This window comes from Podarcis bocagei (genome assembly GCF_964188305.1).
Source record: "Podarcis bocagei genome assembly, chromosome: 10".
Classification (NCBI taxonomy): Eukaryota; Metazoa; Chordata; class Lepidosauria; order Squamata; family Lacertidae; genus Podarcis; species Podarcis bocagei.
In genome coordinates this window covers 5,022,457-5,043,706 of record NC_138135.1, presented here as the reverse complement: position 1 = coordinate 5,043,706, position 21,250 = coordinate 5,022,457, and the positions used below count along the sequence as shown (strand labels likewise).

The following is a 21,250-nucleotide window of genomic DNA, read 5'->3' as shown; positions in this document are numbered from 1 at the left end:
GCTCCCCTAACACCACATGATATTGTGTGATTATGATCTTTAAGACAGAACAGGAATTAATTCATGTCCCCAGAAATAACACTTCTGGCCACTAGAGAATCAATACTATATTTTCAAGATACTACAAATTCCACTAAGTACAATTTATCTATCTGCTTGAATATCCTGCTTTTCAGTGTCGTTTCTGGATAGTCCTGCGTCAGAAGACGGGCATGAGATCATACAGCACATTCTTTTAAAAATCATGCTGCTTTATTAACATTGATTGAGGATTATGAAAGTTGCTAATGAATTACTATCATTTGACATTGCAACTTCACTTCCTAAAAACTGGGAACATGGGTAGGATGTGAGGCAATGTAGGAGATGTTGAAATAGGAGAAGGAGCTAATGGAGCTTGATGTGTTCTCTTTCCCTTGGTTCTCTTCCTTGGAACCCAAACAGGATTCCCTTTCCTCGCACTCTGAAGTGGGTCACTTTCCCCCCCCCCCATTACGAATAGAAATTAAAATGTGTGAAATGTGGAATATGCTTCATTGAATGAGGAAACATAGTTCACATCAACAAACTCCAACAGGGGAGAAACCATTTAAAGGTATGGAGTGTGGAAAGAGCTTCAGTTTCAATGGAAACCTTAGAACACATCAATGGACTCACACAGGGGAGAAACAACATAAATGTATAGAGTGTGGAAAGAGCTTTACTGATAATGGAAACCTTAGAACACATCAACGGATTCACACAGGGGAGAAACCATTTAAATGCCAGGAGTGCGGGAAGAGCTTTAGTGACAATGGACCCCTTAGAACACATCAACGGATTCACACAGGGGAGAAACCATATAAATGTCTGGATTGTGGAAAGAGCTTCAGTCAGAATGGAAACCTTAGAAGACATCAACAGACTCATACAGGGAGAAAACCATTTAAATGCGTGGAGTGTGGAAAGTGCTTCAGTCAGAATGGAGACCTTAGAAAACATCAACGGACTCACACAGGGGAGAAACCATTTAAATGTATGGAGTGTGGAAAAGGTTTCTGTCAGAATGGAGAGCTTAAATTACACCAGCGGATTCACACAGGGGAGAAACCATATAAATGTATGGAGTGTGGAAAGAGCTTCACTCAGAGTGGATACCTCAATATACATCAACGGATTCACACAGGGGAGAAACCATTTAAATGTATGAAGTGCGGAAAGAGCTTCAGTTTCAATGGAAACCTTAGAACACATCAACGGACTCATACAGGGGAGAAACCATTTAAATGCATGGAGTGCAGAAAGAGCTTTACTGATAATGGAAACCTTAGAAGACATCAACAGACTCATACAGGGAGAAAACCATTTAAATGCCTGGAGTGTGGAAAGTGCTTCAGTCAGAATGGAGACCTTAAATTACACCAGCGGATTCACACAGGGGAGAAACCATTTAAATGCATGGAGTGCGGAAAGAGCTTTACTGATAATGGAAAGCTTAGAAGACATCAACGGACTCATACAGGTGATAAACCATTTAAATGCCTGGAGTGTGGAAAATGCTTCAGTCAGAATGGAGACCTTAAATTACACCAGCGGATTCACATAGGGGAGAAACCATATAAATGTATGGAGTGCGGAAGGAGCTTTAGTGATCATGGATGCCTTAGAAAACATCAACTGATTCACAAAGGGGAGAAACCATTTAAATGTATGGAGTGTGGAAAGAGCTTCCGTCAGAGTGGACACCTCAATATACATCAATGGACTCACACAGGAAAGAAACCATTTAAATGTATAGAGTGCGGAAAAAGCTTTAGTGATAATGGAAAACTCAGAAGACATCAACAGACTCACACAGGGGAGAAACCATTTACATGTATGGAGTGCGGAAAGATATTCAGTCAGAATGGAAATCTTAGAAAACATCAGCAGACACACAGGGAAGAAACTGTTTAAATGTATGGACTGTGGAAGGAGCTTCAGTCAGAGTGGAACCCTTAATTTATGTCAACAAACTCACACAAAACACAAACCTTATAAATATCAGGAAAGAAGATAGAGGTTCGGAGACTTCCGTGTTAGCGCCTTTGGTAATGGCGGAATTCCTCTGATCGGGAGGAATTTGCTCTGTGGAAACTGGGTCTGGCCGCCACGGCGAAGGCAGAGACCCCTCAAAAATCACAGGCGGGTGAAGCCTGTGAATGTGGGATTCGGTGGGCACCTTTCGCGCCTCCCCTACTCGTGGGGAAACCCAGTTTCGGGGATCCAGAGCAAAGTGGGGTGAGCGGCGCGGAGCTTTGAAACGACTGCTTCTTCCACGGAGCGAAGCCGCACAGCCGTTGCCGGAGAGCGCTGACTTTTTCCTGTGGACAATCTGATTCTAAAAGCAACTACCCGTGAGTAGAAGAAATTGGAAGTTCTTAAAGAAAAAAAGACTTAATTTGGTACCAAAACGGGGAGGCTCAAAACAGGAAGTCCGCCTTCTGCTTTTGTAAATAGATTAAAGCAAAGAGGCTGCAAGCTAAAGTCTTGGAAAGCCTATTGGAAAGGACTAATTTTCCAGCACTAAAAAATAGTGGACCCCCCCCCCTTGGATGCAGGAGAAGAGGGGGGAAGTTTTGGACCGTATATACCTGCAAGAGAGAGGGAAGGAAGTTAAAATTCCACTGCTCAGAACCTGGAAAGGGGCTGCCAATAAGACTGCCGTACTTTGGAACATGCATTGACTGTGAATAGACCGTTCGCTGACAGCTAGCTGAATAAGGGAGATACATTGTTTTTAGCTGTCCTCTTCTGATCTTAAAAAGGAGGAAAAGTAGCTGAAAATTGAAACTAACTTTATTGTTTGAACTGTGTCTTAAAAGGCGTTATTATGGATTAATACAAATACAAATAGCAACTGTTTCCCCCGAGAGGAAGTTTCTAAAACTGTTACAAGAGTTGGAGCAGGGGAATTTTCCAGCTGTAAGGTAAAACTGTGGGACTGGGGGACTGACCTTGGATTTCTTAAGTGTTATGGCAGATGGAAAAGAAAAAATAGATTCCTCAATCGCAGACAAAACAACAAGGTCTGGGAAGTCTTGGCAGCGAAGAGCGTCAACATCCGGCCCTTCTGCGTCATCTGCGGCTGTACTAACACATTCTAAACCAAGAGGAATGTTATCAGAAGAGGCTTTAGCACTTGCATTAAGTAAGATAAATGACTCATTGGAACAGCTAAATAAGAAAGTGGATGCTGCATCTACTAAAATTGATCAAAACACAGAAAGTTTAAATAATTTGGGACAAAAGGTGAATGCCAACACAGAAACCATCGAGAAACTGATACATGAATCTACTTCGATTCCACAGACCGCAGAGGAAGCCAGGGGAAAAGTTGCTGCCGTGGAAGTTAAAGTAACACAACTGGAAACAGAGAGAGTCCCAGACCTACAGAGGCAACTTGAGGACCACAAGTCGACGCTTTCTATGATTGAGCTCAAGGAAAAACAGATGAATTTGAGGATCAGAGCTGTACCTGAACTGGAGAAGGACAGTTTGATAGATTTTCTCACGCAGGAATTTGCAGATTTTTGGGATTTGGATTTGGAAGAAGAGGAATTTAGAATCGTGAGGGCCTTTAGACTTGGGAGAGGAGGGAAGAAAGAGAAGAACAGAGTAAGAGACTGTTTGATTACCCTCCGATCCAAAGAAGAGAGAGATAAAATTTTGGGTTGGCACTACCAGAAGACCTTGGTAGTACAGCAGTCAAGAGTGGAAATATTTAAAGATATCCCGAAACATCTTTTGGACCTTAGGTCAAGTTATGGAGATTTGGTTGCCCTGCTGAGAAGGAATAAAATCATCTTCAGGTGGGAATTTCCCCAAGGCCTATCCTTCAGTTTCAAAGGAAGGAAAATAAAAATAAGATCAGTAGAGGATAAAGTAAGGTTTTTGAATAACTACGAAGATCTGCAGAAGGAACTTGGAAAAGAGCCAAGAGCATTAGACAAAAGATCACCAGACAGAGGACTAGAGCAAAGAGCATCGGACAGAGGATCAGTAAATAGAGGAATACTGGATATAGCAACATTATCCTTTGGACTGGACCACCCAGTGAATGTGACACCAACACCACCAACAGAAGAAGAGCAAGCATTGGGTGCAGTTGGAGGAAAATCAGAGTAATTACATCATGGCACTGCAAGTATTAAGCTGGAATGTGAATGGACTGAACTCCCCGGAAAAAAGGCGGAGAGTTTTTCATTTATTGAAAAAAGAACAATTGGACTTGATTTGTCTACAAGAAACACATGTGATAAGGCTTCACAGGAAGGTATTGAGTAATAAAAGATTGGGCCATGAATTTATTTCATCAGATAAAGTCAAAAAAAGAGGAGTAGTCCTTTATGCAAAGGAGAGCCTATCACCAAAATTTATATTTAAAGATGACCAAGGAAGATTTGTTGCAATCGAAATTCAATCACAAGGAAAGAAATTTTTGATAGTAGGCATTTATGCACCAAATGAAGGGAAATCGGAATTTTTAAAGAAGCTACATGAGACTCTGATGGACTATATGGATTACAATATGATTTTGATGGGAGACATGAATGGAGTGGTGCCTACAAATATGGATAAGGCACAGAGACAGGTAGTTACCAAGGATGGTAGACAACCAAAAACCTTCTTTGACATGACTAACAATATGGATTTAGTTGACATCTGGAGAATGAAGAACCCTCTGGGAAGAGAGGGAACTTTCTTCTCTGAGGCCAAAATGACATGGACAAGAATTGACCAAATTTGGGTAACTAGAGGACTGGCTCCGAAGATCAGTAAAGTGGAAATCTGTCTTAAAACTTGCTCCGACCACAATGCTGTGAAGATGGAAATGAAACTGACACCAATTGGTTCCTTTAGATGGAGGATGAATGACACTTTGTTTAGGAATGAAGAAGTGACTAAGAAGGCCCAAAAAACCTTGAGAGATTATTTTGAGATAAATATGAATACTACTGTGGAAAAAAAGAGTAATCTGGGATGCAAGTAAAGCGGTTATGAGAGGATTTCTGATACAACAGAATGCAATCAAGAAGAGAGCTCAAAATGAGAAAAAAGACAAAATTCTGGAGAAAATAAAGGAAGGAGAGAAGAAATTGAGAGCGAAACCAAAGTCGCAGGATATCCTGAAAGAGATAAAGTTATATCAAGTACAATATATGAAAATGATGAATCAGGAAATAGAATGGAAAATTAAACAGATGAGACAAAAGACATTTGAATCAGCAAATAAGTGCGGAAAACTGCTGGCTTGGCAAATGAAAAAAAGACAAAAACTTAATACCATTACGAATTTGGAAGTGGAAGGAAAGAATATACAGAATCCAGTGGAGATCAGAAAGTGCTTCCAGAGGTACTTTAAACAACTATATACACAGGAGACGCAGGAAGAAATGGACATTGACCGATTTTTGAAAACAAATGGACTACAAAAAATCTCTCAAGAAAATAAGCTAATGCTGAATTACAAAATAACGGAGCAGGAGGTAGAAGGGGCCATTCAGAACATGCAATTAGGTAAATCTCCAGGACCGGATGGTTTGACTTCAAGATATTATAGATCTCTGAAAGAATGGTTAATACAACCTTTAAAGGAAGTCTGTAATGAAATACTGGAAGGGGAAAGGGCACCAGAGTCGTGGAAGGAATATTACATTACACTTATACCGAAAACAGAGACACAGCTTAAGAACTACCGTCCCATATCGTTGCTTAATGTGGATTATAAAAAAAATTTCCAGATATTTTGGCTAAAAGATTTAAAAAGGTGCTAGTAGAAGAAATGCATAAAGACCAAGCGGTCTTTCTCCCGGGCAGACATTTGTCTGACAATACGAGGAACATAATTAACATCTTAGAAAAACTACAAGTGAATATTAATACTAAAGCAGTTCTGATATTTGTGGACGCGGAGAAAGCCTTTGACAATATCTCTTGGAGTTTTATGAAGAAGAATTTACAGGGGATGGGGGTAGGTCAAGGTTTTGGAACTCAGAACAAAAGGCTAAATTAATTGTGAATAATGTAGTGACGGAAGAATTTAAGATAGAGAAGGGAACACGACAAGGTTGCCCAATCTCTCCATTGCTTTTTATATCAGTCCTGGAGGTTCTACGAAACATGATTAGAAGGGACCAATTGGTTAAAGGTATACAAGTGGGAGCTAAACAGTACAAATTGAAAGCATTTGCTGATGATTTGGTATTGACATTACAGGAGCCAGAATCTAGTACTAAAAGAGTATTGGAACTGATTCAAGAATTTGGTCAGGTAGCAGGCTTTAAGTTGAATAAGATGAAAACAAAGGTTTTAGAGAAAAATCTAACTGTGATTGAGAGAGATAAGTTTCAGAAGGAGACAGGATTAATACTGGTTAAGAAAGTGAAATTGGTGTTAACATGACTGCTAAGAATGTGAATTTATTTAAGGATAACTATGAAAAATGTTGGATTGAAGTGAAAAAGGACTTAGAAATATGGTCAAATCTGAAGCTATCATTGCTAGGCCGAATTGCTGTGATAAAAATGAACATATTGCCAAGGATGCTGTTTTTGTTTCAAACATTGCAAATCTTGGATAAAATGGACTGTTTTAAGAAGTGGCAGAGAGATATTTCTAGATTTGTCTGGCAGGGCAAGAAGCCTCGAATAAAATTTAAGATATTAACTGACGCTAAAGAAAGAGGTGGGTTTGCCCTGCCAGACCTTAAACTTTATTATGAATCAGCTGCTTTTTGCTGGCTGAGAGAATGGCTGCTTCTTGAAAACACCGATGTGCTGGACTTAGAAGGATTCAACAATGTATTTGGTTGGCATGCATATTTGTGGTATGATAAGGTCAAAGCACATAAAGCGTTTAAAAACCATATTGTCAGAAAAGCACTTTTTAATGTCTGGATAAGATATAAGGACTTGCTAGAAAATAAAACCCCAAGGTGGTTGTCACCAATGGAAGCGAAGGATCAGAAAAAGCTCAATATGGAGGCCAAATGGCCGAAATATTGGGAAATTTTGGAACTAGAGGGAGATAGATTAAAACTACAGAGTTTTGAAAAATTAAAAAATAGAGTGCGAGACTGGCTCCATTATTACCAAATAATGGAGGCATATAATTTGGACAAAAAACTTGGCTTCCAGGTGGAAAAATCAAAATTGGAAAGAGAATTGTTAGATCCCAAAGTTAAGAATTTGTCAAGAATGTATAACTTGCTGTTGAAATGGAGCACTCAGGATGAAACAGTGAAATCAGCTATGATTAAATGGGCACAAGATGTTGGACATAACATTATGATGGCCTACTGGGATCAGTTATGGACCACAGGTATGAGGTTTTCGGCATGTAATGCCTTAAGAGAGAATATAATGAAAATGATCTACAAGTGGTACATGACACCAGTCAAGCTTGCAAAAATCTACCATTTGCCCGATAATAAATGTTGGAAATGTAATGAGACTGAAGGTACATTCTTTCACCTTTGTTGGACATGCCCAAGGATTAAGACTTTCTGGGAGATGATCTATAATCTATAAATGAAAAAGGTATTTAAATATACCTTTCTGAAGAAACCAGAGGCCTTTCTCCTGGGCATGGTCGGCCAATTGGTGCCAAAGAAGGATAGAACTTTCTTTATGTATGCTACAACAGCAGCAAGAATACTTATTGCAAAGCACTGGAAGACACAAGATCTACCCACCCGGGAAGAATGGCAGATGAAGTTGATGGACTACATGGAACTGGCGGAAATGACTGGCAGAATCCGAGACCAGGGAGAAGAGTCGGTGGAAGAAGATTGGAAGAAATTTAAAGATTATTTACAGAAACATTGTAAAATTAATGAATGTTAGAAGGATGTTGGAATGAAGTTATATGGCTTTAGCAGAAATGTTATAAAGGATGAAGTAAAAATAGATTGTTAATCGGCTAAAGGGGGAAAAGTAAGGTTAGATTGTGTCAAGACAAATTATAGGACCAAAACTGAGAAAGATGGAAAGGATTTGCTGAAATGGCTAACTGAACTAGAATACAAAAAAGGAGGTGTGAGAAGCTCAATGAAACAAGTAAATGAAAGATAAGTGTTTTTAATTGTTTCTGTTTCTGTTTCTGTTTCTGTTTCTGTTTTGTTAAGATAAGTAGTGTTTTCTGTTCTTGTTTTTCTTTATTGTAATGTATTGTTTTGTTTAACTTTGTTTTTTCCTTTTTTCCTTTCTGTAACCCTTAAACCTTTAATAAATATTACTTTTTTAAAAAAGGAAAGTAGATAGAGGTTCAGTCCTGGTGGAAGTCCTATATCAACAGACTCATGGACAGGAAGAACTTTAGGAGTGAAACCCTACAAACCATCAACAAACTCAAAGAGGAGGAGCAGTTTAAATAAAAAGATTGCAAAAAGTGCTTTATTTACAATGGATTGTTTAAGGAACATCCAGAGACTCTCACATGTAAGAACCCATTTAGATGTATGGAGAATGGGACGTTTTCCTTTCAGTGTCCACTCTTTTCTTCACAGAAATGAACTCAGGAGGAAATCAGTCTTTAACACATGTTGTGTATGTGAAGTTCTGGTTTTTTATGTGTAAAACTGTATAGTAATGAAATATTGAAGGCAATGCCAAACAATGTCATTATAATCTAAGATGTAAAGTACCTTTTGAGAGAGAAAGGGTGAGGGTTTATCTGGATTGCTGGTGGTCAGTGAGGATTAGGGCTGGGCGATATATTGTCCCATATTGGTTTCTAGACCACATCGCGATAACCTTCCAAAAACAATTGATATGGCAACACACCACAGATCACAGTGTGTGTTTCTGGGATGCTCATTTGCCTGGAAGCAGCTGGCAGAAAGCTTTGCTTTGTGAAGCCCCTGAATATGCCGAGTTGCTGACTTCCCTCCCAGAAGACAGGAAGCGAAAGATACACCTCCATTGCTCTGTGTCCTTCCAGCCTCTTTCCTCCCTTGCTCCCTTCTGCCGGTTTGTGTGCCTGACTTAGATATCCTGCATGCTGTATTTTCTTACTGCTGAAACTGGATTTGCTCTCATGAGCTTTGTGCCTCACTGGGGACGCAGTGAGAACTGTATGCTTTGAAAGCTCAGTGAACTATTACTGAAGAAGTCCTGCTGCCTCTGTGTGTGTTTTTGACCTCAGTGAGGCACTTGCTCTACACATGGCCCCTACTCCGCTCATGCCCTGGAATTGCTGTACTTAAGCATGCAAGATGGGTGCATATGTGTGCACTTAAAAGCAAATAAATTAGAACTCGCCTTTCTATGAGAGTACAGTGATACCTTGGGTTACAGACGCTTCAGGTTACAGACTCTGCTAACCCAGAAATAGTACTTTGGGTTAAGAACCTTGCTCAGGATGAGAACAGAAATCGTGCGGTGGCAGTGGGAGGCCCCATTAGCTAAAGTGGTGTCTAGGTTAAGAACAGTTTCAGGTTAAGAACAGACTTCCGGAAGGAATTAAGTACTTAACCTGCAGTACCACTGTGATGTCTTTTCAACTATTTTTACTGGTTTTTAAAAATTTTGTAATCTGCTCTAGGAGATTCGGATTACAGTGGTACCTCGGGTTAAGTACTTAATTCGTTCTGGAGGTCCGTACTTAACCTGAAACTGTTCTTAACCTGAAGCACCAACTCCAGAACAAATTAAGTACTTAACCGAGGTACCACTGTATAGCTTTTGCTTATGCTGTCTTGCTTTGGACGTGAAGGAGAGGAGACATGATTCCTTTGTCCTGGTGTGTGCTGAATAAACTGCTTGTAAATCTGCTCACATATGCCTCTCCAGCCACTTCTGTTGTGCGTTTACTCTGCTGAGTGTGCGTGCCCAGCTACTGAAGACTGCTGAAGCTCAGGTCGCAGTTTCATGCTGATCCAAGGACTGGGGATCACCCAGTACAGCTGGGGGGCTGCCATTTGCCCCCATTTCCTTGGCTGCATCCCAACACTAAGCACTGGAGGAGAAAATGAGGCCTGCAGGATCAGACCATAGGGCTGCCTCCTATGCGGGAGACAGGGCAGAGGATTCCCCCATTGCCCCCCTCCTCCTCCACGGATTGGCCTCCTCCTCTTTTAACGCCACCTTGATTGGTGGCCTCTGCCTCTTGTGGGAGGGAGTTCCACAGGTTTTACTCTGCCCTGCAAGAGGAAGCGCTTTCGCTTCTCTGTCTTCCTCCCTCCCTCCCTCCCTCCCTCCCTCCCTCCCTTCCTTCCTTCCTTGCACCAGTGAGGTTTTAGGGACCAGGGTATATTTCATGTCCGGATGTAGCCTGCGTTATACAAAGGGACTGACCCATACATCTGAATGGGGTTTCTCTGCATGCATTTCCCCGCTCCTGGACCCAAGACCCCTCCCCAAGGGGCCAGCAGCGCATCCATGCAAAGGAAGAGCAGAGCTGCCGCCCTCCTGCGACCCTCCCCGCCCTGACTTGCCCCCCTCTCGCCATGCAGCGCTGCGACCCCCGCTCTCCCCATGGGCCCTATCCTGGGAGAGAGGAGACTCACCGGATCCCAGCAGGCGCCCCCAGGCAGCCTCTGCAGAGCCGAACCAACGGGACCCCCACACACCCGACTTCTTGCAGGAAAGGGAGGGATTGGGCTTTCGCTCTGGAGGACCCTGCCCCCCCTTACTTTCTCTCTCACACCTCTCCCTCTCTCGAGAGCCGGAGCATCGCGCACCAATGGCATCCCGAGAAGGCGGAGTAGGAGAGGTTTATGGATTACTTCCGGCAAGGGATACATTCAGTTTTGGACAGCAGCTGAAAGGCCCCCTAACAGCTGGCCCCTGAACAAGGGTCCTAAGAAATCTTCACTGGCTCCTGGTCCTTTTCCGAGCACCATTGTAGCAGGAACCCCCCACCCCAATCATTCTGTTTGCACAAACTTCACACACACTCACACTCACACACTACATACGCCACATTTCTGTTATAAATTCATAGAAAATCAACCATACATCGGATTTGCACTGTTCCATTTTATTTTACTCCATGTGACAAGGACTATCAAAGGGGGGGGGGTGGCTTGGTTCTGGTCAGCCATAATCCCTTCACCATCCCAGCACATCCACAGGAGCCCTGCCCAGTTGCTATGTCAGCCCTGATAATCCCAGACAGTAGACAATCAAAAAGACAAAGAACTTGCATATGGGAGTGGATTCAGCACAGACTGAAACAAAGGACAATAATCAGATTTTCCCTCTGGGGGCAGGAAACTGCAAACCCCCCATTGTCACCTGGAAAGTACTCATGGGGAGGGGGAAAGGAGGAACCAGCCAGGTGACAGGACACTCAGGTTACCACCACAACTCCTCCCTCAACCCCTCCTTTCTGTAATGTATGCATGATGTTTCTGGGGGTGGGCTTGACCTAGAGGAGGGGAATTTCAAAAGTTTTTATAAGGTCTTGCAGACCATCTTTCTGGGTCTTTCCTCTCTCTTGCAAGTGAAGGGAATACCCTGTTGCAACAGTTCAATAAAGGCCAAGCCCACAGGCTGCTGTTTTGCTCCAAGTTATCCTGGTTGGTGTCTTTACTTTTTGTCCAAGGGAGCCCTCAGATTTTTCCGTTAACACCATTCAAAGTGCTGGCACTGACCTTGAAAGCCCTACGCCTGAAAGCAGCTTTGTATCAAGAAGCTTTTAATATATCATGTTCGGTTATCTTTTCTTCTATTCTTTTGGAAGCTGCCCAGAGTGGCTGGAGCAATCCAGTCAGATGGATGGGGTACAAAAAATAGTTGTTTTTGTTTTTGTTACAGATAGGTAGCCGTGTTGGTCTGCCCTAGTCAAAATAAAATAAAATAAAAACATTACGCCAAAGAATAAACGGACATAAATCTGACATCAAGAATCACAAAACAGAGAAACCAGTAGGAGAACACTTCAATCTCCCAGGACATTCTATACAAGATCTCAAATAAGGTGCTACTGGAAGGATTTTTTTTTTATTTTATTTTTTGTTAGACATCCAGCTTTTGATAGGGCTGCTTCGTTCTGTGCTTTTGGACTCCTATGTGGGCTTATGGTTCTGGCGCTTGTGGATCTCAAGGGATTTAATGTCTTGCCATTATAAATGCATGGGGATAAGTGCATTTACACAGACACATTTCCGCAAAAAGACCAAAACTCTGGCATGTAGCCGCAGGTGATACAATAGGAGCCTTTCTGCAAATGGCCTTTGCAACACAACTCGCTGGGTGGTAACAAAGTATACACATTTGCCTCTTTTCAATGGATGTTTTCGCTTAGCCCCGTTTCCTCAACGAACCCACCCATTTCTTGATGAGATGTAACTTCTGCCAGGAAAACCTGAGCTGCAATAGTAAGGAGAGCAAAACAGCAGCCCTGTCTGACCCCCGTCAGCCCCCAGACTCCCCCAGTCACGTGGCAGGAGATTCATCCTGAGCCCCCCCCCCCGTGAGATGGGTATGACATCATGGATGATCCAGATATGATCCATTGATGATCCAAGCAGGCTGGTCCAAAGAGCAGATCTCTAGGCCTGAATGAAAGGGGTCTGCGATGATGGATTCTGGAGTCAAGAAATCCGCCCTTTCCAGTGATCTCTCTGGCTGGCCGGGAAAAGGCAGCGAGCAGGAATCGTCAGGCATCCCGATTGACAGACAGACTTGTCATGTTGCCAAAACATGGAGTCTGATCTGATTTCCGTGTACAACGCAATTTTGTGACGCAACCGGGGATGTTTTTGGGGTGCTCTCTCAGTGACGGGGGGGGGGAGCTACTTTCTGAGGGTGTCCAAATTGCAACGCGCTTTACTTCTGGGCTGCTTCATTCCTCGCATGGGGGGGGGGGGCTCTGCGCGCAAACAGATCAACAGCTGCTTTGCTTTCTTCCTGACCTCATTGTGTTGCCTCTGACGGAGACACAAGGGATGAATTTTACCTGGGTGTCGGGGGGGGGGGGAGGCGTGTGTGCAAAAGCCCAAGCCCCATTTTTTCCGTAACACAGGAGTCACAAAGCCTAACCCGCTACTCAGTGTGCTCCAATATCGTCCTAAAACATGGAACGGATCTAAGCTCATGGCGTGGGGTGGGGGAGGGAAGGATTTTGCAATGCAAACATTGTAGGGGGGGACCCCGCTTTGCAAATGGATTGGCGGGATCAACCCTTTCCCGCTCTCTTCATTCCCTGAGGGAAGAAGGGAGGGAAAAAACCTTCCTCTCCTTCGCCCCCCTCAATTTCTCCCTCCCTGGTACATCCTCCTCTCACTCCGCCCCCACAACCCTCAAACCCCCCAGTATGTCGCACCTCTTCCTTCTGCTCCTCCTCCTCCCCGCAATCCGGCTTCTGTTTCCGGAATGAGGGGAGAGAGCCCCCCTCCCAAACTGCCTGCTTCGCCCGCAAGTGGAGCTTCTACTCCGAATTGCTGCTCTGCGGCGTAGCTCGCGGGGGGGGGGCGCCTTTCGGAAAGGAGAGGAGGATGGGAAGAGGAGGATCCCCGCCCCCCGTGGATGTTGCAGGAAAGAAATGAGACTCGGGAGCGAGGACAAAGCGGTAAAGGGCTCCCGGGGGAGGAGAGGAGAGAAAAGGACCCAGAGACCCCCGCCAGCTCCCCAAAGCGCCTTCCGTGAGCCCCACGGGCAGGGCCTGGATCCCTGCACGTGTGCTGCGAAGGGGGCTTTCCTTGGCCCCTTAGGCGCCTTGGCAGCGGCAGACATAACCCTAACCATATAAGGCGCCAAGGGGGGGGGCTCTGGGTGCAGGGGAGACTCTGGCGCAGAGGGAGGGAGTCGAGGAAGTGGGGAGGGGGAGCATTCCTGGGGCAGGAAAGGGCAGCATTTGGGGGGGGGGGAGCTAAGAAGACCAGTCTTTGGAGAGACATCTCCATGATGGCGCCTACGGGGATTCTCTGGAGGGGCCGCCTTGGCTTCTCCCTCCTTCCCAGCAATCGGCCACCCCTTCAAGGCAACCAAAGGGATCCCTGGGAAGTGGGGGGTCGTGTCCCCCCTCCCCTTCCTTCTTGCATGCTCCCTCCTCTTCCCACCCCATAATCCCCTGCCCTGTCCAGTCGCAGCGGTTCAAATCAGGAGAGGAAGAGAGGAGAGGAGAGGTCTTCTCAGAAGCGGCTCTTTGTTTCCGCAATCCCACCCAGGAATCAGCCAGAAACCTTTTCCTCTCTCTCAGGCTTCCATCTTTAAGAGTCTTTTCCACTGCCTGGTGCACTGAGGATGAGGATAATGTACACCTCCTAACAACTGATCCCACCACCTGCTCTCAGCAGAAAGGAAACTCCCTTAGCAGCTAAAATGTTCCAGCTAGAGAAAACATCAGCTTTGAATCACACAGAGTAAAACCACCAGAACCTTCTTGAAGCAATAGACCAGGAATGATTGATCTCTCTACATTAGATCAATACTTTTCTATGCCTGAAAAATGCAACTATGACACTTTAAAGGTCAGCACCAACAGTGTGAATTGTGCTTGGAAATGCGCTGGGAGCCAGGGAAGATCCTTTAGGACCAGTGTTATGTGGTTTCCGCGGCTGCTCCCAGTTACTAGTCCAGCTGCCGCATTCTGGATTAGTTGCAGTTTCTGAGTCACCTTCAAAGGTAGCCCCATGTACAACACATGGCAGTAGTCCAAACTGGAGATAACCAGAGCATGCACCACTCTGGTGAGACAGTCCGAGGGCAGGGAGGGTCTCATCCGGTGTACCAGATGGAGCTGGCAGACAGCTGCCCTGGACACAGAACTGACCTGCGCCTCCATGGACAGCTGTGAGTCCAAAATGATCCCCAGGCTGTGCCCCTGGTCCTTTAGGGCCACAGTTACCCCATTCAGGACCAGGGAATCCTCCACAACTTACTGTCCTCCAGGGACAGTACTTCTGTCTTGTCAGGATTCAACCTCAATCTGTTAGCTGCCACCCATCCTCAAATCACCTCCAGGCACCAACACAGGGCATTCACCGCCTTCACTGGTTCCAATTTAAAAGAGAGGAAGAGCTTGGTATCACCCACATACTGGTGAACACCCAATCCAAACCCCTGATGATCTCTCCCAGCGCCTTCATATAGATATTTAAAAGCATGGGGGAGAGGATGGAGTTCTGAGGCACCCCACAAGGGAGCACCCGGGGCTGAGAACAATCATCACCTAACACCACTTTCTGGACATGGCCCAGGAGGAAGGAGGGGAACCACTGCATAGTAATTCCCACAGCTCCCCTAGAGGGTCCAGAAGGATACCATGGTCAAAGGTCTCCAAATCCACTGAGAGATCCGGTAGAACCAGGGAACAGCTTCCCTCTCAATATCTATCCCATTGGAGATAATCAGCCAGGGCAGTTCAAGTCCCATGATGAGGCCTGAATCCCCATTGGAAGGATCAGGGTGGCAGGAGCTTTCCTGGTCCTGCACCCCCAAAAGCTTCTGCCACAATACTTTTATTAGCTTTCAAGGGGCCACCAGATACTTTGTCTTTTCAAATACTCTTACAGTGACATATGATGCACTTCTGTTTTCCTTGTTCCACATTGGAGAGACTTTGATACACAGGTCTGAGCTCATCTCTCCGCCTGAAACTGCTGTGTTAGCAGCACTGCCTGGGTAGTGTGTTTGGGGGTCCTGGGCTGCCTAGACAACTAGACCCCCTTCTCAGCCTGGCTGATATGGTCCCAAGGAAAGCAGAGCAATATGTTTGGCACCAGCTTGGCTGCAGGAGTTGAATGAAGAAGGTGTGCAGGGCACTATCCAAGCATCTTAGAGACTCCACTCAAGATTTGTGTAGGTTTTCCTCCATAGCATTCTCTTCTCCTGAAGATAAGTCATGAGGCAGCAAAGTTTAGGACCAGAGTTTTCCTTCTCAGTGGGCTCCCTTCCCTTTGCTCTGCAGGATGGGCAGAATCTGCCTTCTTGTCTGTGGGATTCACTGTTGTTCTCATCCTCTCCATCCACCAGGGCCTGCCTTCACCTGCAGCAGAATTCCCCAACCCACCAAGGATTTGAGGCCCATCAACAATCGTCACCTGGTTTTGCCAGCCGGTTGAAGCCATTCCTGGGATTGTGGCCCCTGTTGCATGCTGACAGCTTCTGGAAGCGACAGGTGAGAGCTGAGTGGAGGGTGGGGCACAGTGGTGGATAGGTTACCCCATAAGGTGCATGACATTTCCCCCACCAAAGGTATCGCCGCTCCTCTAACACCCCAAGACATTGTATAATTATGATACTTAAGACAAATCAGGAATAAATTCTTGTCTCCAGAGATAACACAACTTCAGGGCATCAATGAATCAATACCATATATTCAAGGCTGAAATTTCCACTAAGTACAGTTATCCCTTTGCCTTGAATATCCAGCTTTGTCAGTGCCAGATTAGGATAGTTCTGTGTCAGCAGAGGGGCACGTGATCAGGCAGCACATCATCATTATAAAGAACCATTGGGGTGGGTGCTTCTGCCTGGGATTCCCATGTGCCATCTGCTTTCCTTCTGCTTCTCCTGCTCTCTCCATTTAATGTGAGGCATGCAGATGGAGGTCCATCTCCAAGAACAGGAGCTTCCCTGAGCACCCATTCAGCTGATCCCAAGCACCAAGCCTTGTCACTAGTTCTCTGACTGACCCAGGCCACAGTCCCTGGAAGAGATGAAGGCCTGGGACTCCCAAAATGGTCCATATGGACTTCCTGAGGCCAATGGGACTGTGCAGGTGATTCATGAAGATCTAGAGGTGGAAACAGGGTTGGATGGAGGATTGTGATGCAGAGGATGGGGAATGTTCAAAGGAAAGATGGACCAGAGAAAGAGAGGGCCTCTTCATGGACAGAGAGCAGCTGCCTTTCCTGTGAGGAAACAATTGATTTGAAAAGGCTGTATTCCAAGATGATGCTGCACTATTAACAATGACTGAGGATTATGAAAGGTTGCTGCTGCATTACTATCATTTGATGACATTGCATCTTCATTTCATAAAAACTGGGAACATGGGTAGGATGTGGGGGAATATAGGAAATGTTGAAATAAGAAAAGCTGCTAATGGTGTTTGATGTGCTCTCTTTCCCTTTGTTCTCTTCCTTGAAACCAAAATAGGATTTCCTTTCCGCCCATTCTGAAGAAGGTGATACCCAAGACAGTCAGAATTCCAGAAGATGGGGAACCTTTCGTTTCATTAGGAATAGCAATTAAAATGCGTGAAATGTGGAATATGCTTCACTGAATGAGCACACAGATCTCACATCAATGAACTCAAACAGGGGAGAAACCATTTAGAGGTATGGAGAGTGGAAAAAGTTTCACTGACAGTGGAAAACTTAGAACACATCAACGGACTCACATGGGCAAGAAACGATTTCAATGCACAGAGTGTGGAAAGAACTTCAGTCAGAGGGGACACTTAACTTTACATCAACGGACACATACAGGTGAGAAACCTTTTAAATGTATGGAGTGTGGAAAGAGCTTCAGTCAGAATGGAAACCTTAGAAAACATGAACAGACGCACACAGGGGAACAACCTTTTAAATGCATGGAGTGTGGAAAGAGCTTCAGTCAGAATGGAAACCTTAAAATACATCAACAGACTCACACGGGTGAAAAACCATATGAATGTATGGAGTGTGGAAAAAGCTTTCATTTCACTGCAAACCTTAGAACACATCAACGGACTCACACAGGGGAGAAACCATTTAAATGCATGGAGTGTAGAAAGAGCTTCAGTCAAATTGCGCACCTTAGAACACATCAACGGACTCACACAGGAGAGAAACCATTCAAATGCAGGGAGTGTGGAAAGAGCTTCAGTCAGATTGGAAACCTTAAATTACACCAACGGACTCACACGGGTGAAAAACCATATAAATGTATGGAGTGTGGAAAGAATTTCAGATTTAGTGGAACCCTTAGAACACATGAAGAGACTCATATAAGTAAAAAACGATTTAAATGCATAGATTGTGGAAAGTGTTTCAGTCAGAGTGCACACCTTAGAACACATCAACGGATTCACACAGGGGAGAAACCATTCAAATGTATGGAGTGCGGAAAGAGCTTCAGTGACAGTTCAAGACTCCATTTACATCGACGAACACACACAGGGGAGAAACCATTTAAATGTATTCAGTGTGGAAAGAATTTCAGTCAGAATGGAGACCTCAGTAGACATCAACAGACTCACACAGGGGAGAAACCATTTAAATGCATGGAGTGCGGAAAGAACTTCAGTTTCAATGCAACCCTTAGAACACATCAACGGACTCACACAGGGGAGAAACCATTTAAATGTATGGAGTGCGGAAAGAGCTTCAGTCAGTTTGGAAACCTTAGAACCCATCAACGGACTCACACAGGGGAGAAACCATGTGAATGTATGGTGTGTGGAAAGAGCTTCAGTCAGCTTGGAAACCTTAGAATACATCAACAGACTCACACTGGGGAGAAGCCATTTAAATGTATAGTGTGTGGGAAAAGCTTCAGTTTCAATGCAAACCTTAGAACACACCAACGGACTCACACAGAAGAGAAAACATTTCAATGTATGGAATGCGGAAAGAGCTTCCATTTTAATGCAAACCTTAGAATACATCAACGAACTCACAGAGGGGAGAAACCATTTAAATGCATGGAGTGCGGAAAGAGCTTCGGTCAAACTGCGCACCTTAGAACACATCAACGGACTCACACAGGGGAGAAACCATATAAATGTATGGAGTGCGGAAAGAGCTTCAGTCAGAGTGGACACCTCAATGTGCATCAACGGACGCATACAGGAGAGAGATCATTTTAATGAATGGAGTGCGGAAAAGTTTCAGTAAGAGTGAAAATCTCAGAGGAAGACATTTGCAGACACAGAGGAGGGAAAGCACTTAAATGTATGGCTTCAGTCAGAGTGAAACCCTTGATTTACATCAACAAACTCACACAAGAGACAAACCACATTAATGTCAAGAAGAACTTTAAGGGTAGACGTTCAGTCCTATTGGAAGTCCTACATCAACAGAGCCAGTGTGGTGTAGTGGTTAAGAGCGGTAGTCTCGTAATCTGGGGAACCAGGTTCGCGTCTCCGCTCCTCCACATGCAGCTGCTGGGTGACCTTGGGCCAGTCATACTTCTCTGAAGTCTCTCAGCCCCACTCACCTCACATAGTGTTTGTTGTGGGGGAGGAAGGGAAAGGAGAATGTTAGCCGCTTTGAGACTCTTTCGGGTAGTGATAAAGCGGGATATCAAATCCAAACTCTTCTTCTTCTTCACGTTCAGGAAGAATTTTAAGAGCTGACGCCCTACAAACCAACAACAAACTCAAAGGCGAGAAACAGTTTAGATGGAAACATCGCAGAAAGTGCTTTAGTTACAATGGAGTGTTTATGAAACATCTAGGGAGATCTAAAGGGGAGAACCCTGTTAGATGTATGGAGTGCGTATATGTAAAACTATAGTCATGAAATAATGAAGGTAATGTCTCACAACAGTGATTATAATTTTATATGTAAAGTACATTTTGATAGAGAGGGGGAATCTAGATTGCTGGTGGTGAGGATCAGGGCTTTGTAAAGCAATTGATACTGCAATACACCGTGAATCACAGTGTGAGTTTCTGGGATGTACCTGGAAGCAGGAGGCAGAAAGTTTTTCTTCATGAAGCCCCTGCAGATGCCGAGTTGCTGACTTCCCTCCCAGATGACAGGAAGCGAAAGACACACATCCATTGCCCTATGTCCTTCCAGCCTCTTTCCTCCCTTCCTCCCTTCTGCCGGTGTGTGTTCCTGACCTAGATATCCTGTGTGCTGTATTTTTTTACGGCTGAAACTGGATTTGCTCTCAGAAACAAAGTTTTGTGCCTCACTGGAGACCCAGTGAGAACTGTATGCTTTGAAAGCTCAGTAAACTATTACTGAAGAAGTCCTGCTGCCTCTGTGTGTGTTTTTGACCTCAGTGTGGGACTTGCTCTACACGTGGCCCCTACCCTGCTGCTACTTGGCTCATGCCCTGGAGTTGCTCTACTCAAGCATGCAAGGAGGGTGTGTGTGTGTGTGAGTGTCAGACTGGTTTAGGCACCAAACTCTCTCACCCCCACCACCGTGTGATCTCCAAACTCTGCTTCTTCACCAGAACTTCTCCCTGCCTCCTACGCTTTCTGAAGACAGCTTAAAATACTGTAATTTAATTGGACATCTTCCCCCAAGCCTAATTGCAAAAGGGGGAAGGAGGAGCTGCAGGTACCCACCAGAACATTAAAAACACAGATTGAGGTCAACAGAAAGCAAAGCAAAGCCTACTCCAAGAGAAGCCGCTTCAGCTTCCAGCCTGTCCGCTCCCACAATCACTGAAGAAGACTTGCCATTTGAGGATGGCGGAGCTGAATGGAAGCGGGCAAGGAAGCCCCACAATCGCTCCTGCTAGAGCAGGGGTAGGCAACCTAAGGCCCGAGGGCTGGATATGGCCCATTCGCCTTCTCAATCCGGCCCACAGACAGTCCAGGAATCAGCGTGTTTTTCCATGAGTAGAATGTGTCCTTTTATTTAAAATGCATCTCTGGGTTATTTGTGGGGCATAGGAATTCGTTCATCCCCCCCCCCCCCTTCAAAATACAGTCCGGCCCACACATGGTCTCAGGGACGGTGGACCGGCCCACAGCTGAAAAAGGTTGCTGAGCTCTGTGCTAGAGGAATAGGGGCAGTGACCCCTATACTCAAAGGTGACGGCCAGGAAGGAATTTCTCCCCACCCTTGTCACATGCAGCTGGGCTCACTTGCCAGAGCCACCTCGAGGGCCTGACTTGAATTCCCATTTATGTATGTTCTCTGTTATGTTCTCTGTTATGTTTCTGAGATTGTTATTAAGAAAATGTATGCTCCCAAAAGTGTAAAGCCTTGGCTCTAACGTGGTCATGTTGATACAAAATTGTACTGTGTAATGCTTTGAATGTGCTACTGAAACAGACTTTGTAAAACTTTGTACAAAATAGCTGGAACTAAGTGAAACTGTTGCTGTCATGACTTACCGTATTTTTCGCTCTATAACACGCACCTGAGCATAACACGCACATAGTTTTTAGAGGAGGAAAGCAAGAAAAAAAATTCTAAACGAAACAGTGGATGTATGATTTTTGTGGTTCATGCTGTGGCCACAGACGTGATGTGACGGTGAGTTTGGGGTAGCCCAATGCAAAAATCCTGAGGATCCATGTGGATCCATGCTTTGTAACCACGTTTCTGCGCCATTGCAGCCCCATGAAACAGTGCGTGCGTGATTTTTTTGGTGCAGGCTGTAGCCAT

At 44.8% G+C, this 21,250-nt stretch overlaps 5 protein-coding genes across 11 annotated transcripts in view; 4 read left to right on the top strand and 1 right to left on the bottom strand.

Moving 5' to 3' along the window:
• The window catches only part of LOC308595673 (uncharacterized protein), a 30,725-nt gene extending 10,849 nt beyond the window's left edge, over positions 1 to 19,876 (top strand). For 2 of the 6 annotated variants that reach the window (XM_081210256.1, XM_081210259.1), the window contains exons 3-4: positions 15,942 to 16,086; positions 17,070 to 19,876. In XM_081210256.1, coding sequence (XP_081066382.1) covers positions 17,254 to 18,762 — 1,509 coding nt within the window. In that variant the 5' untranslated portion in view covers positions 15,942 to 16,086; positions 17,070 to 17,253 and the 3' untranslated portion in view covers positions 18,763 to 19,876. Of the gene's footprint in view, positions 1 to 13,298; positions 13,537 to 15,876; positions 16,087 to 17,069 lie in introns of those variants that run through there. The other 4 variants (XM_081210257.1, XM_081210260.1, XM_081210258.1 and 1 more) reach the window with 4 other exon arrangements.
• Positions 1 to 21,250, top strand: part of LOC308595607 (uncharacterized protein) — a 191,814-nt gene that overhangs the window by 65,195 nt on the left and 105,369 nt on the right. The window lies entirely within an intron of this gene.
• The window catches only part of LOC308595720 (uncharacterized protein), a 144,852-nt gene that overhangs the window by 100,244 nt on the left and 23,358 nt on the right, over positions 1 to 21,250 (top strand). The window lies entirely within an intron of this gene.
• On the top strand, positions 491 to 8,627 carry LOC308595690 (uncharacterized protein). Its single transcript, XM_081210315.1, has 2 exons — positions 491 to 2,040; positions 8,285 to 8,627. The coding sequence occupies exon 1, from the start codon at positions 541 to 543 to the stop codon at positions 1,933 to 1,935; it is 1,395 nt and encodes a 464-aa protein (XP_081066441.1). The 5' UTR covers positions 491 to 540; the 3' UTR covers positions 1,936 to 2,040; positions 8,285 to 8,627.
• LOC308595745 (zinc finger protein 202-like) overlaps positions 4,673 to 21,250 on the bottom strand; it is a gene marked incomplete at its 3' end in the record, with an annotated part of 92,308 nt that continues 75,730 nt past the window's right edge. Inside the window, exon 8 of the mRNA XM_081210426.1 lies at positions 4,673 to 5,061. Within this exon, the coding sequence (XP_081066552.1) occupies positions 4,673 to 5,061 (389 nt within the window). The remainder of the gene's footprint in view (positions 5,062 to 21,250) is intronic.